This window comes from Micropterus dolomieu, linkage group LG21, assembly GCF_021292245.1.
Source record: "Micropterus dolomieu isolate WLL.071019.BEF.003 ecotype Adirondacks linkage group LG21, ASM2129224v1, whole genome shotgun sequence".
Classification (NCBI taxonomy): Eukaryota; Metazoa; Chordata; class Actinopteri; order Centrarchiformes; family Centrarchidae; genus Micropterus; species Micropterus dolomieu.
The window spans coordinates 22,973,246-22,989,291 of NC_060170.1; the positions used below are offsets into that span (position 1 = coordinate 22,973,246).

The following is a 16,046-nucleotide window of genomic DNA, read 5'->3' on the forward strand; positions in this document are numbered from 1 at the left end:
TGATCATGGGCCTCTTGGCTGCATCTCTGATCAGTCTCCTCCTTGTATGAGCTGAAAGTTTAGAGGGACGGCCGGGTCTTCGTAGATTTGCAGTGGTCTGATACTCCTTCCATTTCAATATTATCCCTTGTACAGTGCTCCTAGGGATGTTTAAAGCTTGGGAAATCTTTTTGTATCCAAATCCGGCTTTAAACTTCTCCACAACAGTATCTCGGACCTGCCTAGTGTGTTCCTTGTTCTTCATGATGCTCTCTGCGCTTTAAACGGACCTCTGAGACTATCACAGAGCAGGTGCATTTATACAGAGACTTGATTTCACACAGGTGGATTCTATTTATCATCATTAGTCATTTAGGTCAACATTGGATCATTCAGAGATCCTCACTGAACTTCTGGAGAGAGTTTGCTGCACTGAAAGTAAAGGGGCTGAATAATTTTGCACGCCCAATTTTTCAGTTTTTATTTGTTAAAAAGGTTTGAAATATCCAATAAATTTCGTTCCACTTCATAATTTTGTCCCACTTGTTGTTGATTCTTCACAAAAAATTAGAGTTTTATATCTTTATGTTTGAAGCCTGAAATGTGGCAAAAGGTTGAAAAGTTCAAGGGGGCCGAATACTTTCGCAAGGCACTGTATGACAAATTCAAAAGGAAGACTCGATGATATTGCTGCCTCTCCGTTTTGAGTCTCACAAACACAGTTTCCATCCTGTCAGGCCCAGCTACAGCCACAAGACAACCCTCAATAACACCTGCTGCTGTGTCATTTGGGAAGCACAGCCTCAAATGCATAACTGTCTCGCTGATATGAGGAAAAAGAACTGTGCTATGTTAGTCACATTGGTTTCCACCTGCTTCCTCCTCTTCTACCTCCTTCCCTGCAACTACACATTTGGCAGAATTTGACTAGGAAGTGGTTGGATGACCATGTGTGAAATTTTAGTGTCTTTTACAGCGCAAAAGTCTAATAAACCTCATTATGAAAAATCAGCTCAGTAAAGCAGGAGGCCACAGGGTATTTTTCCAGCTATTTAGATAAAAAGTCAATTTCTCCTCTGCCACTCCACTCCTTAGGGGTGGAGGGAGCTCTCAGGGTCACATGATGGTGCAGCGATTCCTCTGTAGCGCCCCCTGCAGACGGATAGAGGTGTGGTTCTGGCGCATGCCCCGTGCCACAGCGATGCCCAGCAGCTCTTTGAAAAGCAAGACTACGTGCCAGTTAAACTTGGCAGAGCACTCCACATAGCCACACTTCCAGGTCTTCTTCACCAGGACTGACACTGCTCTGCGAGGCATAAAGCGCTGCCGCTGCAGATCTCTCTTGTTGCCCACCACCAGGATTGGCACCTCGCTGCTGCTGCCTTCCCTGCAGGAGCACGTGAGAGGTTAAAAAAAAAAAATAACAGGTTCATTTCTAAAAGCACAGCTATCATCTTGGTGTTTGTCACAGTGGTTGGCTGGGCGTGTGCAAGATGTATGTGTGCAGTTTTTCCTTCCTTTCGAGGTGTGTGGGGGTGGACTGGAGGATTACAGCTCACAGGCTCAAGGGGCCTCCCACTACACTCTGCAGCGACTGGTTTACAGCATTATGAAGTCTGAAAATGTATGGCAAGCCAGAGACCAGATATAGGCATAAATGAGTGATTTAAGACTTGTGTTTGTAATGCTTTATCCTACAGTGTTAATGAAAAACATCAACATTCAGGAAGACATCACTAAGTTACTATTTCCAGTGACCCCTTATTGGTGGTGGGATAGAAATGTAATCTGGCGCTCTACTTGAAGGAGAGAACAAGTGATGTGTGTAAGCACAAGACACCTGCTTATTTCCTGAGCTCAGTGTCAGCTGAGGTTTAAATAATTGTCAATGCTGCTGTGTTAACAATTGATCTCTTGAATGAAGGTTTCTTTTTGTTAAATCGTGCCTCATCTTCTGACAAAGGCTTGCATACGTATGCATAATTGCGCGTGTGCCTTGACAGATGGACAGATAGCTTGACAAAGAGAAAGACACACACCGAGAGAGAAATATACAGTACAATTTTCAAGGCCTGAGGTGAAGTTCTTCAAGATGTAGGGTTGAAAAACATGTTGCAGTATTCATCTCACTTATCTTCTTTTCACAGGTTGTGCTCGCATAATAGACTTAAAAATATCTCCTCGCATATCCGCTCGAGCTTGAGTATTTTAGCAGAACGAGATGTACTGTATTGTGTGCGAGGTTGTGTGTGCATCCATCTGTGTGTGAAAATTGGGGGAAACTATACAGGAGTGATAGACCCAACATTGTCACAGTCTTCACAGAATGGAAGAGAGGCTACAGGATATAGAAAAATAGAGTTGAAAAAACAAGGTTATTCTGGTTTTGTCAGCAGAACTTTCCAGAGTATTTTAAGCATATATTTTATAGTAAAGCAAACAGATTAAATCTTTATACTTGACATCTACAGTGCAGCTACCCTGTGCTGTAACAGCCTCCATTATTCATGATTTAAATTAATATGCAGGATCTGTCCCTTGTCCGCTCTTTCCTTCCCTCCTCCACTCTGACCTTAGATCTTTGTCCTATTGTATGATTACACATTTCTCCTGTTTTCCATTTCCCTTGCATTCCACCTTCCTTCCCCAGCTGCTGGTGGTAATGGTTTTCTGTCATGGGCCATAAACATTCATGGTAACGCATTTGGAACCGCAGGAAAGTGAGGATGATCTGTGCAGTGGCAGTTTGGACATGAACAACATAGCAGAACAAATGAGGCCACTCATTGCACCTTCCAATATGTAAATATATGCAGGATGCCAACAGTGAGGATGATAGAGCAGGTGATGCCTTTACATTGGTCTTTTTACCAGCCACGCTGTCGCGGTTATTGTTTTCACGTTGTGAGTCTGTGTTTGTGTGTGTGTGTGTGTGTGTGTGTGTGTGTGTCATCATGGCGAAATGTGGTCCTGGAGATGCCTACTCTAGCTGGAACTACCACAGAAGCGGTCTGAGTACTTTGCCAGGTGTTTAAATTCCTGGCTGTCTGCAAAATGCAGTCACGAACCTTTACAGGTGTGTAGTTGAGATCAAAATGAAGGCAGAGTTTGAAGATGGGTGTGATCTGAGCAAGTACGCCAGACGTACGGGGGGTAGGAAGTAGGGAAGGGCACGCTGGCCCCCCACTTTATGCACTGACCCACATTGCTTTTAAGTCATGGAATTAGCTTTGCCAAGATGGCAAGATCCAGGCAGACAATAAAAACAAAAAAAAACAATTGTTGTTGGACAGTCAGTATTCTTGTTCTTGCCAAATACTGTAACTGATCATTTATCTCCTGCCAATAAAGACACATTATACATTCATGACCATGATTAATGTATGTAATGTTTACTTTTATTTCAGCAAGACAGATTTGCTTTGGCAGTGTAAACGTCTGTTCCCATGCCAATAAAGCCCCATTGAATTTAAGTGAATTTAATTGAAAATTATGTCAAAACACACATACATTAAAAGTTGACCCAACGAGGACATTTAGGCAAAATGAATAAACCCGACACAGTTCACCTGTTTTGCCAGACTCACTTCTCTCATGTCAATGTGTTCCATTGCTACATCCACACTGAATTGGCGGAGCTGCTGGTGTGATCCTATTGTAAGATGGTCTCTAGTTTCCCACTATTGTTGCGTCCTTATGGCTCTTGTATTGGTTCAAACCCAGCCAGGAGACTTTTATTATATTTCCCTCTGGTTCTCAAGCCGACTCTATGTTGCTGCTGTACTCTGTTCAATAAAAGCAGAAGTATCCTAAAAATAATCTTTTAAGCGCTAGTGACGTCTCAGGCAGCACTCATACAGCAATGCCAGAATCAAATGTCATTCCTAAACTGTCAGGCTGCAGGCCTGAGTGTTCTGAATTAAAATATCTCACCACAAGCTATCTCTCTCTAGCTATCTATCACTGTCACAAACGTATAATTGTACAGCATTATGGCAGGGCTGTGAAATTGCATGGTGTCTCCAGACGGGTGACACATTGGTGTCATTAGAAGTCATCAATGAGGGTTAAAAAGCTGAATGTCAGTGGTTGTATGTTCAGTTACTATCTGGCCAGCTGAGAGCATGCGGTTGACCATACTGTACCTGTGCTCCACTATCTGTTGTCTGATCATCTTGACGTATTCAAAGCTCTCCACACAGCAGATGTCGTACACCAGGATGTAGGCGTTGGCATTGCGAACGCCTCTGCAGCGCAAATCCAGCCACTCCTAATGTAAAGACACACAGAGAGAAACACAGACTGTGAATACACAAACACAAATTGTAGGCCCTACAGAATGTTTTGCCATGCTAGCGACATGGCTCTAGGGATGGCAAGGCCTGTCAGTTAGTTAGTCGATTCACAACTCCAGACTGAAATAGCTCAACAACTACAGTATTGGATTGATTGCTATGAAATTTGGTACAGGTTTACTTGGCACCCAGAGGAGAATCCTATAGACTTTGGTGATCCCCAGTCTTTTCCTCTAGCGCAACCATGAGTTTGAAATTTGTTGTTTTAAGTGAAATGTCATCTATTGGACAGATTTAGTTTAGTTTATTTGACACAATGAGAGAGACAATGTGTGCAGAATATAATGCACCTACCTGTAGATTACAAAAACACTAGACAGCCGTTAGCTGAACAGTATGTGGCCTGTGTTTCTGTAATTATTCTACTCAGAGTCATAGTTCACCTACCTCTGCTGCTTAGCCTCTGTGAAAAAGTGTAGACAATTAAGTCTTAGAGCTAAACATGCCTCTATGAGTCTCACAGCCTAGAACAAAGTCATAAAACATGGTGACTGCTAGGCAGTAAGCACTGCACAGCATCCTAGCTACACATGTTCAGGGGCAATGACAGGGGTTACAGCTTTTAAGGGATAAGCAAATATGGAGCCTTCTGTCAGAAGAAGAAAAAGGAACACATACTACTGTTTAACCATGCTTGCTGCTTGGCTAAGCTTTGTGATGCAGGGCGCATGCAGTGGGTCAAACAGTGAATTTTATTTGATGGTAATGAGTTTCAAACTGTAGTTAAAACACATTGCACAAATTGGTACATTTGCACCTTACTGGGGGACAGTTGCTTCAAGAGAAACACAGTGACCCATTCTTCTGTTCATGCTGTTTTTCCCAGAGCTCTCATCAACCCACCACCACCTCCATCACCGCCTCTAACAGCATGCAATGAATTTATAAGCATTTGATCTGATAAAAGTGGGAGAGGAAAATAGAGGAACTTCAGTGGGTGGGAAGAAAACATCTGCTAAAGGAGGGAAATGAGAAAACAAACACAGCCCTGGAAGAATGTCAAAAATGAAAAAAGCAGCAGTGGATCAAGGGATGAGCAGACAAGGTGTCAACATAACCTCTTGGGTGCATGGACACTGCTAATGAAGGGTCTGGAGACTGTCAGAAACTATGTGCAGTTCAATTCAATTCAATTCAATTTAGCAGGCAAACAGTGGATATTACACTTTGTACGATAAATAATAATGTATGAGTATTTCAGTTCTAACTGCTGTAATGCACAAACTATATAGCAGCACTTTTGAGATATAAAGAGGTTAGACATAACAGTGTAATCATTTCATCACGGAAGATCTTAAAGGAGTAGTTTGACATTTTGGGAAATACGCTTATCCACTTTCCTTGCAGAGAGTTAGATAAGAAGATCAATACCACGCTCATATCTGTACACTAAATATGAAGCCACAGTCAGTTGAGAGGTTACAATCTCCTTCAAGGAGTGCATAACGCTACGTCACACACCAACTATGGGTCTTCATATTCAGTCTGAAAAAACACACCGTTTTACTACAGTTTCTGGGTTAAATGATATGTGAAACTGTGTGCAACAGGCTTTGAGATATGTTTTCTCTCGTTTGGTGGGTCAGCAGCAACATATATAAACCCCATCGTATTAAAAAGGCAATGCAGTGCACTTGCGTAACACAATAGCATGTTCAATACCATCTTCTCCATTTTGACGGGGCTGAATGTTCCCCTGTTCTTTAATCTACTCTGCAGTCCTGTGATATATGGCAGCTACAGTAGTTTGGAAATAATGATATGGGCCACTGAATTTGATGAAATTACTGCTTATCAGCCTGCAGATTAGACAAGAATTAGGTTGTAAAAATGAGACACGCTGGAGTGTTTGGTGAGTTTCCTGATGGACATATAGCATTACATGTTGGTAAAGTAACCGCTAATTGTAGCTGCCATTAGCTAGTGGGAGCTTGGAGGGGAGTATATCTATGTTCCCAGGGTTCTATGCAACCAGGGTCCTATGTTCCCAAGCTCAATATCCTCATGATGACACGACCTTTCAAATAATAGATAAATGTTTTCAGCAATGTTTTTTCCCTAAGTCAATTGTTCAGTGTATCCCTGGGTCAATACGTTGAAATCACCTACAGCTTATACAGCTTTGTGATTTTATATAAATTTGTGGGCAAGAAGTTTTCTTGACTTTAAATACTGATACCTCAAATCAGTGGCTGAGTAGTAGTAGCAATGTTGTTGTTGTAGTAGTAGCAATGTTGTTGCTGAAAGGATTTCTGGTAGAAATCAGATTGTCGTCAATCATGACACCCCTCAACAAGTTCTTTTGCAATTTGAACTGCAAAGTTAGCCCATTCCCATCTCTTACAATGTTAGTTTACATCAAGACACACATGCTCATAGGACTCTGAGAACGTAGGGATGATCCCGCTCGGAGCAACCGTGGGAGTGTTGGTTCTTTACACCGCTAGCATAGGAGCTTTCGAGCCTCCTCACCAGGCATCAAAACCTCATCCTCCTGGCAGCCCAAAGCCCCTGTGCACCAACACTCCCCGGGTGTTCCGAGTTCCCAGTCCAGGCATAGTCAGCTAATAGGATCACTAGCTAAATGACTGGTTAACTGAGCTGAACAGCAGCTACAGTTAGAGCAGATGGTGCAGACCCAGTAGTCACTCTGTGTGCAAGCATTAGTGATTTGACTATGATTCAGGAGACCATGGGTAGCCAGTGGAGGTCCCTGAGTAGTAGGGTGACATGAATCCTTTTGGATTGATTGAAAACCAGATGTGCTGCCAAGTTCAGGACCATTTGTAGAGGTTTCACTGCACAACCTGGAAGACCAGCTAGGAGGGCATTGCAGTAGTCGAGGTGAGAGGTAACCATGGCTTGTACCAGAAGTTGGGTGGTGTACTGAGATAGGTAGGGCCTGATTTATCTTATTTTGTATAGAGAAAAGTGGAAAGATTGGGAGACGGTAGCAAGATGGTCCAAGAAGTACAGATTGTCGTCAATCATGACTCCCAAGTTTCTCACCACCCTGGTTGGAGTGATGGTTGAGAAGCAAATTTTTAATTTGATGTTATGATGGATAGTTTACTTGGCTGATAACCAAGAGTTTGGCAAGAGTTTGGCAAGAGGTTTTGTTTAAGATGGCAAGCATTCATCCATGCAGATATGTCTGAGAGATCGTGCGTGATCTGTGCCGAGACGGTGGGGTCATCCGGCGGGAAGGACAGGTAGAGTTGCGTATTGTCTGCGGAACAGGGGTAAAAGAAGTCGTGCAAGTGAATGATCAGTGAGTTTGTGTAAATTGAGAAAAGAAGGGGCCCTAGCACTGAGCCTTGGGGCACCCAAGCGGGAAGCTTCCGGTCTACAATATGAAGCGAATGCGGAAGTCCCTGAAACCTGCATTCTATTGAAAATCCAGCAGGGGCCGACTCTTCTGGTTGCAAAAAGAAGTCCGGCTCCATTAGAAATAATGGGAAAATGACCTGACTTCTCAGCTGAATAATTACCCCAGTAAACACTTTCCTGATGAGTTTATGGTCTCAGTCGCTAGTTTCAAGTCTTCCTCAATACAAAATGATGTTCATTTAGTAAATTAGGGTCCCATTTATTTTAAAATAGACCAAAAAACAGAGTACGTTTCAGGGTTATCTATGATTGACAAGTCGTTACCATAGCGACCTGTCAATCAGGCTAGAGCCGACTCGTACCCTCGGCGCTGTGTAAATTTAACCAGCACCATTTAAAAAGCTTATTAGGAGTCGGCTGTTCACTTTCTCTGGTGAGTACATTTTGTTTTAAGACTGTTCGCTAGACAAAGTTATCAGCCCTGTTAAAATGACAGTTAACGTGAGTTACAGTTGCACCTAGCTAAGCAAGCTAGCTAGCTCCACACACTCGCTCCGCTGTATCGTCACTTCCGGGCACTTCCTGGTTGCAAAAACTCGACATGGCGGCGACCTATCGGCCAAACTCGAGGCTTCAAAACGGCAGTCCACAAACCCACGGGTGACGTCACGATGACTACGTCCATTTCTTATATACAGTCTATGGGGGCACCCCTGTGGAGAGGGAGTGAGAGAAGGACAATTGTCCTTGCCATGACACATTGTAGGAACACCCAGAGAGGTAGGATTCGAACCACAGGAGTGCATTGCTCGAGATGCCCACTGCCAACAGTGCCGATAGCAGGATGTTGTGGTTGACTGTGTCAACAGCAGTTGATAGATCTAGCAGAATGAGAACCAAGGACTAGGCTGCAACTTTAGCTGATCTTAGTGCTTCTGTCTTAAACAACAGAGCCATTTCAGTGGAGGGGCTGCTCTTTAAACCCAGCTGAAATGGATCAAGAAGGTCATTCCATGAGAGGAGCTGTGAGACCTGTTTGAAGACTGCCCTTTTGATGGTTTTGGATAGAACTGGTACAAGTGAAACTGGCTGATAGTTCTCAGCTTGAGTAGGGTTGAGGGAGGGCTTTTTGTAGGGGTGTAACCCGAACCATTTTGAATGCGGTTGGGAAGCACCAAGCTATCTGTCCATCAGGAAACTCCACAAATCACCAAGAGGTTGAGGTAGAGCAGCCTGAGGACATCAATATTTGATGTGAGAGTGCGCTTGTAGAAGCGTGAATGTGAAGTGTGGTGCCGCTGTCTTTATCCTCCAGTTGGTCTTGTGAACACACAGCTTAAAAGGAGCATCTTATCCTTCGCTCCTCAAGAGCCAAACAGAACATGTTTCCCTGACAACTGCAGGCCATGGTCAGAGTTTAGCAGGCAAAGCTGTGACAAAGCTGTCGTGTCTCATGATATTAAACAAGGCAGCTTAGTGGTTGTGATGGATCAATACTCAAGCACAGGAGCGAGGCCAGTGTGGTGGGGGAAGGGTGCTGAACAAATTGATACATGTCACTGGCCAACTTACAATTAAAATCCAGTACATCCCCTGGGGTTTCTCCATAAAGTATAATCCAGATCATAGTTCTGGTTGGAGCCCCCATAAATTAAAATACCTTGTTATGACAGTGGTGTAAAAATTGGAATGTTGTAATAATATGTGCAGAAAGAACGAAGTGTAAAAATACTAAGTTGTTATGAGCAAGACTATTTCTTGGCCGAGTGCAGTGACTTGTCATCACTATGAAGTTGCCAGACTCCAAGAAGTCAGTTGCACACAATTCAAGCTTTTGTGGCTTGTTCGGCAAGAAAACTGTATTCCCCAAAATGTTGATCAAAGCCTATTCCTTTAACTTTGAATGTTTAATTACCAGCATTTATCAGCTCTAAGTAGGTTTATTTCAACTTGTGACGATGATATTGGCTAATGATCATATTGAATTCTGAACATCACTGAAGGGGTTGATTTTTTCATTTGTTGTCACGATTTTCAAAGCTGTCCTCATTACGTAACACATCATTTGGCTTTGTGTTGGGTTTTTTTTGACTGATGCACCTGCATCTTGGGCACAGATGATTTGGCCTCTTTGGAGTTCTGTTTGTTGCATCATGTTGCTTTGAAAACTCAGATATTAAAGAGCTGTTAATCAGATTCTTTTAATTGCTATGCTTCTAATTAGCATCAAGCTAATATGACCCATGTTTGTGGCAGTGTTTGCAATGATGATTGATTTGATAGAAGTCATTTTCCATGTGGAGTTTAGATTATTTCTTTTATCTCCTTCAACAACTTGTGCAACTAGAAACTATACTGTACATTACTCTCAAGGTTGGAGAAAATATGCTTTTCATTAAATAATTCATTTTCTTTCTATTCCGAGACAAAAGACAGGACAACACGATGAAACCAAAAAACAAAATTTGTTAGCTAGCATCAAAGAACAAAATTATTAGAAGTTAATGTTGGTGTATGTGTGGGTGTGTGCGTGTGTGCCTGTGGCCACACTGCTGGACTGGGATGAAAGTAGATGGGAGCGAGAGAAGGGGAAGTGGTGAGCTAAGGGAAAACATGGGGAGAGGAGAGAAGAGGAAAATATACTTATCAAATCAACACACTGTGCAGGGGATCTGTAAAAACATGATCAACTGATAATTTGTGAAAGGGGAGGCTAAGGGAGCAGATGATGATCAGTTTAACTTCTAATGATGATAACACTAACACATCTGTGCCAGCGAGGAACAATATGCCTTCATTCAATTTGGAAGAGGGCGTTTGTGGGTTTGTGCCTAGGTGAGTGTGAGGAAGAAACAGCCTCACACATCAGCAGGGAGATAATGAGGCCGATCAGCCACGTAGACAAACGTGGGACGAAGATCGCTGCCATCAAAAGTGAAAAAGAAGGCAGAGGAAGATAGGAAGCATGGGCGGCACTGTGTGGTATACATATGATTATTTGTCTCTCTCCAGGTTGAATCAGGTTTGTTATTTTTTGTTGGTCGCTTCTATTGTAGAGCATCCAGTACAATTTCAATACAAAGTCGTGTCAAGCAGGCAAACGCCTCAGTAAATATTATACCTATTTTTGCGAAACAAACAAGAAACATTCTACTTCATAACACCGCATGCCATCACAGCTCACCCTTTTCTGATAATTGAGGCAATTGATGACGTGAGATGCACACAGTGGCTTCAGTTCCAGCCTCACGTCCCTGTGGGGCTATAAATAGCAGCTTGTGTGTTCATCCCATATCTCTTTGTCAGCTAAGTCCCGTTTTCAAATGTGGAGGAGGGGCTGGAAACAAAAACACTATTTCTCCAAACCCAAACAAGAGGCTAAATAAATAAATAACAAAAAGGGCTGGGAAGACAAGACAGTGCAGCAACACACGGCTGATAATCTGAAATCAGATGTGTTTAAAATGCATGTGTGGGCATGTTTATTTGTGTGTGCTGTGTGCTTTACAGGATGTGAGAGTGCGCTTGTGGGAGCGTGAATGTGAAGTGTGGTGCCACTGTCTGCATCCTCCAGTTGGTCTTGTTAACACGGCGTTCAAAAAGAGCATCTTATCCTTCGCTCCTCAACGGCCAAACAGAACATGTTTCCCTGACAACGGCAGGCCGTGGTCAGTTTTTAGCAGGCTTTGACAAAGCTGTCGTGTCTCCTGATATTAACGGAGGCAGCTTAGTGGTTGTGATGGATCAATACTCAAGAACAGGAGGGAGGCCGGTGTAACCTGGTGGGGGAAGGGTGCTGAGCAATTAAGAGAAATTTCACACATAGGCCACGCTGGCCGACTTACAATTAAAATTTATTACGTCCCCTGAGGATGAGCCCCCCCATTTCTCAGTGTTGACCTATACTAGGCAGCCATTAAAATCTGTAGGTTTTATTGTCCTTGTGATTAATTTACTTTCTTTAAGACAATATGGACAGGATGGTCGGTTGCTGGTTAAACCATGGCTAAAATATATTCATGAATTGTTGATTTGAAAACAGGCGGTAACAAAGTTTGACATTTTCGGAAATATGCTTGAGTTTGATGAAAAGACTGATATCACTTTCATATCTGTAAGGTAAAAATTAAGCTACAGCCAGCAGCCAGTTAGCTTAGCTTACGTTAGCATAAAGACTGGAAACAGGGGGAAACAGCTAGCCTGGCTCAGTCAGAAAGTAACCCAAATTGCATACCAGTGCCTTTACAGCTCAGTAATTGACGTTATGGCTCATGTTGGATTTGTCAGAAGGTTATGAGCTGGGCTGGCCGTTTCCAATTATTATGCTAAGCTAAGGTAACCATCTGTCTGCGGTTCCTCCAAATTTAGCGTGCAGACACAAAGATGAAATCAGTCCTCTCATCTTACTCTCTGCAAGAAGGCAAATAAGTGCATTCACAAAATGTCAAATTATTCCTCAAATTATTTACTACACAAAATTTCACAATGTGTAGTAATTTCCCCCTTGTTATCATGGACAGTATCAGCAGAGATAACTGAGAAAAATGTCCAGAAAGAGCAGAAAAGGGAGAGGGAGCATTTTGTGTGGGAGGAAGTCATGGAGATACACGATGGCAAGAACACCACCAACAAAAAAAGAACAAGAAAAAACATTGCTGAAGCTACTCTTAGGCTTAAATCCATCTGTCATCACATCCTATTGACACACTGTGACAGATGCTCCCTAAACGCAATGCTATCAGCAACAGACAGACATACCGCAAAGCAAACAAATCATTACACCATCACAGCCTCACAGTAAGATAATAGAAACCTTCTCATCTCAAGCATTGGAATGGATGAACATGGCTGTCTACGTAGTTAAAATGAGGTCACATGAAGCCTGCGAGAACATTACTGTTCTTCTTTCAAATATAATCTGAACTGGTGAGGAATTGCCACACTGCATAAGCATGGAGGCGTACTGACTCACTCCATTCTGCAGCTTATTCATCACAAATTTCAGTGGACAGTATAATCTCATTTGGTAACCCTTACTTCGACGGTGTCCATTAAACTCTGTGCAACCTTTCTAATTGACTGCAGTAAATTCCTACTGTCTCCTCTGTTGGTCTTTTATTCCCAGCAGTATTCCAGCAGGGAACTTTTAACTGCTTTAATTCAATCTGCTGTGTACCCCAAGTAAATTTCAATAAGGTTTCTTTGTGGTGGCGCATTGTGTCCACCCTCCCTGACCCAGGGTACATTTCTCTGCCCACGGGGTATATACAGAGCAGGGCTCTGAGTAAAAAAAAAGCCCTGTGTCTCACTGTTGCTCTCACTGTGAATAGAGGTCGTCACCAGACAAAGCAAGAGAACGGGCTTCACAACAAGCAGGACATGACAGAAGTGGAGAAAAAAAAGTACAGCAGGCCACGCAGGGTCGTTCCTCAGCAAATGAGTAACCATAAATCTGTAGAAATGTTGTGGCTAATGGTTTTTTCTGCCTGTGTACCTTCCACAAAGGGCCTGCCGAATGAGCGCCTTTTCACTGCACTACACTCTGAAATGTTCATACTGTATGATACAACATGATAGCAAATGTAGAACGCTGTGTGCCTAAAAGCTTTCTCATGTGACTCAACCTTTGGGACACACACTAACGCTCGCACGCATAAACCCATGAGTCTCATCACCGTCTTATTCCTGCTTTCTGCTCACACCTACCAACTTGTTCCGAAATGGGGGTTAAGCACCATTTAGCAGAAGAAAGAAGAAACTCAGTCAGTCTGTACAGAGGGTCTCTGTGGGCAGGAAACAATGAAGCAATCTGCAGACCTCTTAACACTTTCTAACAAAATGTTAAATCTAGTAGAACAGCTACATGTCGTTCTGCAGCAGCTTGACAAGATGATCGCTCTGGCCTCTCTGTCTGCCTGTCAGATGTTTTCTGTGCCAGGCTTTCTGAGCGCACAACAAACCAAACGCTTTGGGAGGCCTCTCATTCGAGCAGCACTTTTTTTTGTCTTCCTTGGCCTGATCTCATTTTCTCAGTGGCACCTCGTCTGCGTAGAAAACCGCAGCTGTTCTTGTGTGACACCGAAGGGGAGAGATGGAGGGAAACGTTCAGCAGCAGCACTAGCGGCAGAGTCAGGTGTGGTGACCTTGGAGATTTCTATCTTGAAAGCGTCACAGCCTCTCCACCGAGGCTGCAATGGATAGGAGTCAGACCCACACCTCAAGCCAACAGAGGTTGACGAGATTGGAGTGGGGCACGTTGTTTCAATACCCAAGGACCTTTCACACTCATGTACAGACACACACACCAAGTCCATGCTTTTGTGGCTTGTAAAGAGAAGAGGCTTTTTTGTCTTAAAGGATAGGATTACATTTTTTCAAGTCTGTCTTTAAAACAACACTCACATGCACATTTGTACAATGAAACAGTGTACAGGGACTGGTTGCTGTAAGTGTTCCTTCTTTTCATACTACGGCAATTTCAGTGTAAGTGATGGAGAACACAATCCACAGCCCTTGTTCAGCTGGAGCTACTATGAGGGTTCAGCAGTCTGAGTTAATCAAATCAAATTGATATCTTCCAAAGTCACAGCCTTTTTTTGTACCAAATTCCCTCTTTGTGTGTCCACGGTGTTTCATTGGTGCAGCGAGAGAAAAAACGACTTGAGTTTTAAAGATAATCACTTAATGAGACTAACTCACACTGTTGAACTTCAAAATACATATTTGCACAGAATGAAGGCCGCGGATTTGCCCTCCATCACTTACATTGGAATTTAGGAAGGGCTCTCTTCAAGGTCAGCATGGAAAAGAGAAACAGCATCCAATAATACCTTTAATGTACATTTAAATGTTTTCCAGTTGTTTTAAGGCTGAGTTGAACAAATATTAACCTATCCTTAAAGGAAAAAAAAAATAGATGAAAAGCTTCCCAAATTCTTGGAGGACAACAAAGCTAGAAATCTGCTTTGAAAAGTGATTACAAACCTTCGGGCATTTGGAGCTACAGCACATTTTTGTTGATATGATCCTGCGGTCAGATGTGTCTCCAACTAATGAGGCGTGGCATATGTGGCCATGAAATAAAAGGGCAGTCTGTTCTATTTTTAAATTGGGAGTTTTAACCAGATGCTGTGGCTGTGCCTGCAGCAGCACAATCCTTCTATAATTTTTTTTAATTATTTTTGTATATACAAGCCAGATACAACCCAACCACCACCAGTGCCAGCACCAGCAGTGTTATCAACTCATCTGAATATATTTGAATGCTGCACTTAGGAGTCTGTAGCAGATATGTTATGATTAGTAGGCCTATGCAACAATATGCAAGCTGGCATTCCTTCCACATGAGGGGGGGTTGAGAGAGAGAGAGAGAGAAAAAAGTAAAGCTCTCCAAGACTTTAAGTCAGTCGGGTCTCCATAGCAACTAGTAGACTAGGGACATCTGATAGTGATAGGAGAATAAATAATATTTGTGGTCTTGTCTTGCCATTGGGTGTGAGCAGATGGGCACTTGCAAAATAAAGTAGAGGTTTAATAAATGAGATGTGGATTCAGGCGATCTGAGAATTGATCACCCGAGCTCGTAAAACAATCCCTCCTCTAATAAAGTGAAATATTTTGGGAGAGGGTCTATCTACGTCCTCAGACAGAGACGTTATACCTGACTGGAGCTTGATGGAAAGGAGGAGATTGGTGGGACGTCCAAAATCTTCAGCTCATACATGTTCCCGTTCAGTATGACGGAGGGTCTGTACACATATCTGGTCCTGGTTGGCGTGTACACCTCCGAGAAATCGTTATAGATGAACTGGCGGATTATAGAAGTTTTCCCCACTCCGGGAGCACCGATGACAGCGATACTCAGCGTCTCCACCATTCCTGAAGCACGAGTTCAGCACCATGGACAGCGACGACGACAACGACAGATATGACCGTCCAGATATACAGCTGGCCGCCGCTGTTTTGTTGCTGCTCTGGTTGAATCTCAATCCACCGCTGCCCCTTTAACCGGCAGCCTATAAATCACCGGAACCGGGTTCAACTGCGTGCAATTAGACGAGCCAATGGCCGAACGGATCATCCAACCGTCGAGCAGAGCGAAGAAACTTTATCTCCAGGCTGAGGGTGAACAGAAAGGAGCCATGCAGCTCGGAGGTGGTCAAAAACAAAGCTCCATCATGATCACACAGATGGAGGGATTTTCGCTGCCTATGCAATCCAACCAAGAGAGAGAAACTCTTGGTTTTCAGGGGACATCCCCAGGCGACCTCGTCCCCCTGAGAGGAAGAGTAAAACTCCGTCCTTGTTGTCTCCACATCTCACCCAGGCTAGACTCTGACCTTGTCCACACGCACAGGAGCCCTAGGCGTCTTCATTGATTAT

At 43.2% G+C, this 16,046-nt stretch overlaps 1 protein-coding gene across 2 annotated transcripts; it reads right to left on the reverse strand.

Annotated features, from left to right (window-relative positions):
• Positions 1 to 1,087: 1,087 nt before the first annotated feature.
• On the reverse strand, positions 1,088 to 15,680 carry rasl10a (RAS-like, family 10, member A). 2 transcript variants are annotated; one of them, XM_046035537.1, is made up of 3 exons: positions 15,325 to 15,680; positions 4,125 to 4,249; positions 1,088 to 1,366 (listed from the first exon to the last, which is right to left on the reverse strand). In XM_046035537.1, exons 1-3 carry the CDS (start codon positions 15,538 to 15,540, stop codon positions 1,096 to 1,098), a joined length of 612 nt encoding a protein of 203 aa, XP_045891493.1. In that variant the 5' UTR covers positions 15,541 to 15,680; the 3' UTR covers positions 1,088 to 1,095. The 2 variants fall into 2 exon arrangements, with proteins under 2 accessions (XP_045891493.1, XP_045891494.1); XM_046035538.1 differs by having other exon boundaries at positions 1,088 to 1,361; positions 4,120 to 4,249.
• Between the last annotated feature and the right edge of the window lie 366 nt (positions 15,681 to 16,046).

Coding starts and splice junctions, on each gene's coding strand:
- rasl10a (XM_046035537.1), bottom strand. CDS start 15,540: ATGGTGGAGACGCTGAGTATCGCTGTCATCGGTGCTCCCGGAGTGGGG. Junction 4,250..15,324: donor TTCCATCAAGCTCCAGTCAG/GTATAACGTCTC, acceptor TCTTTACATTAG/GAGTGGCTGGATTTGCGCTG. Junction 1,367..4,124: donor CAACAGATAGTGGAGCACAG/GTACAGTATGGT, acceptor GTGCTCCTGCAG/GGAAGGCAGCAGCAGCGAGG.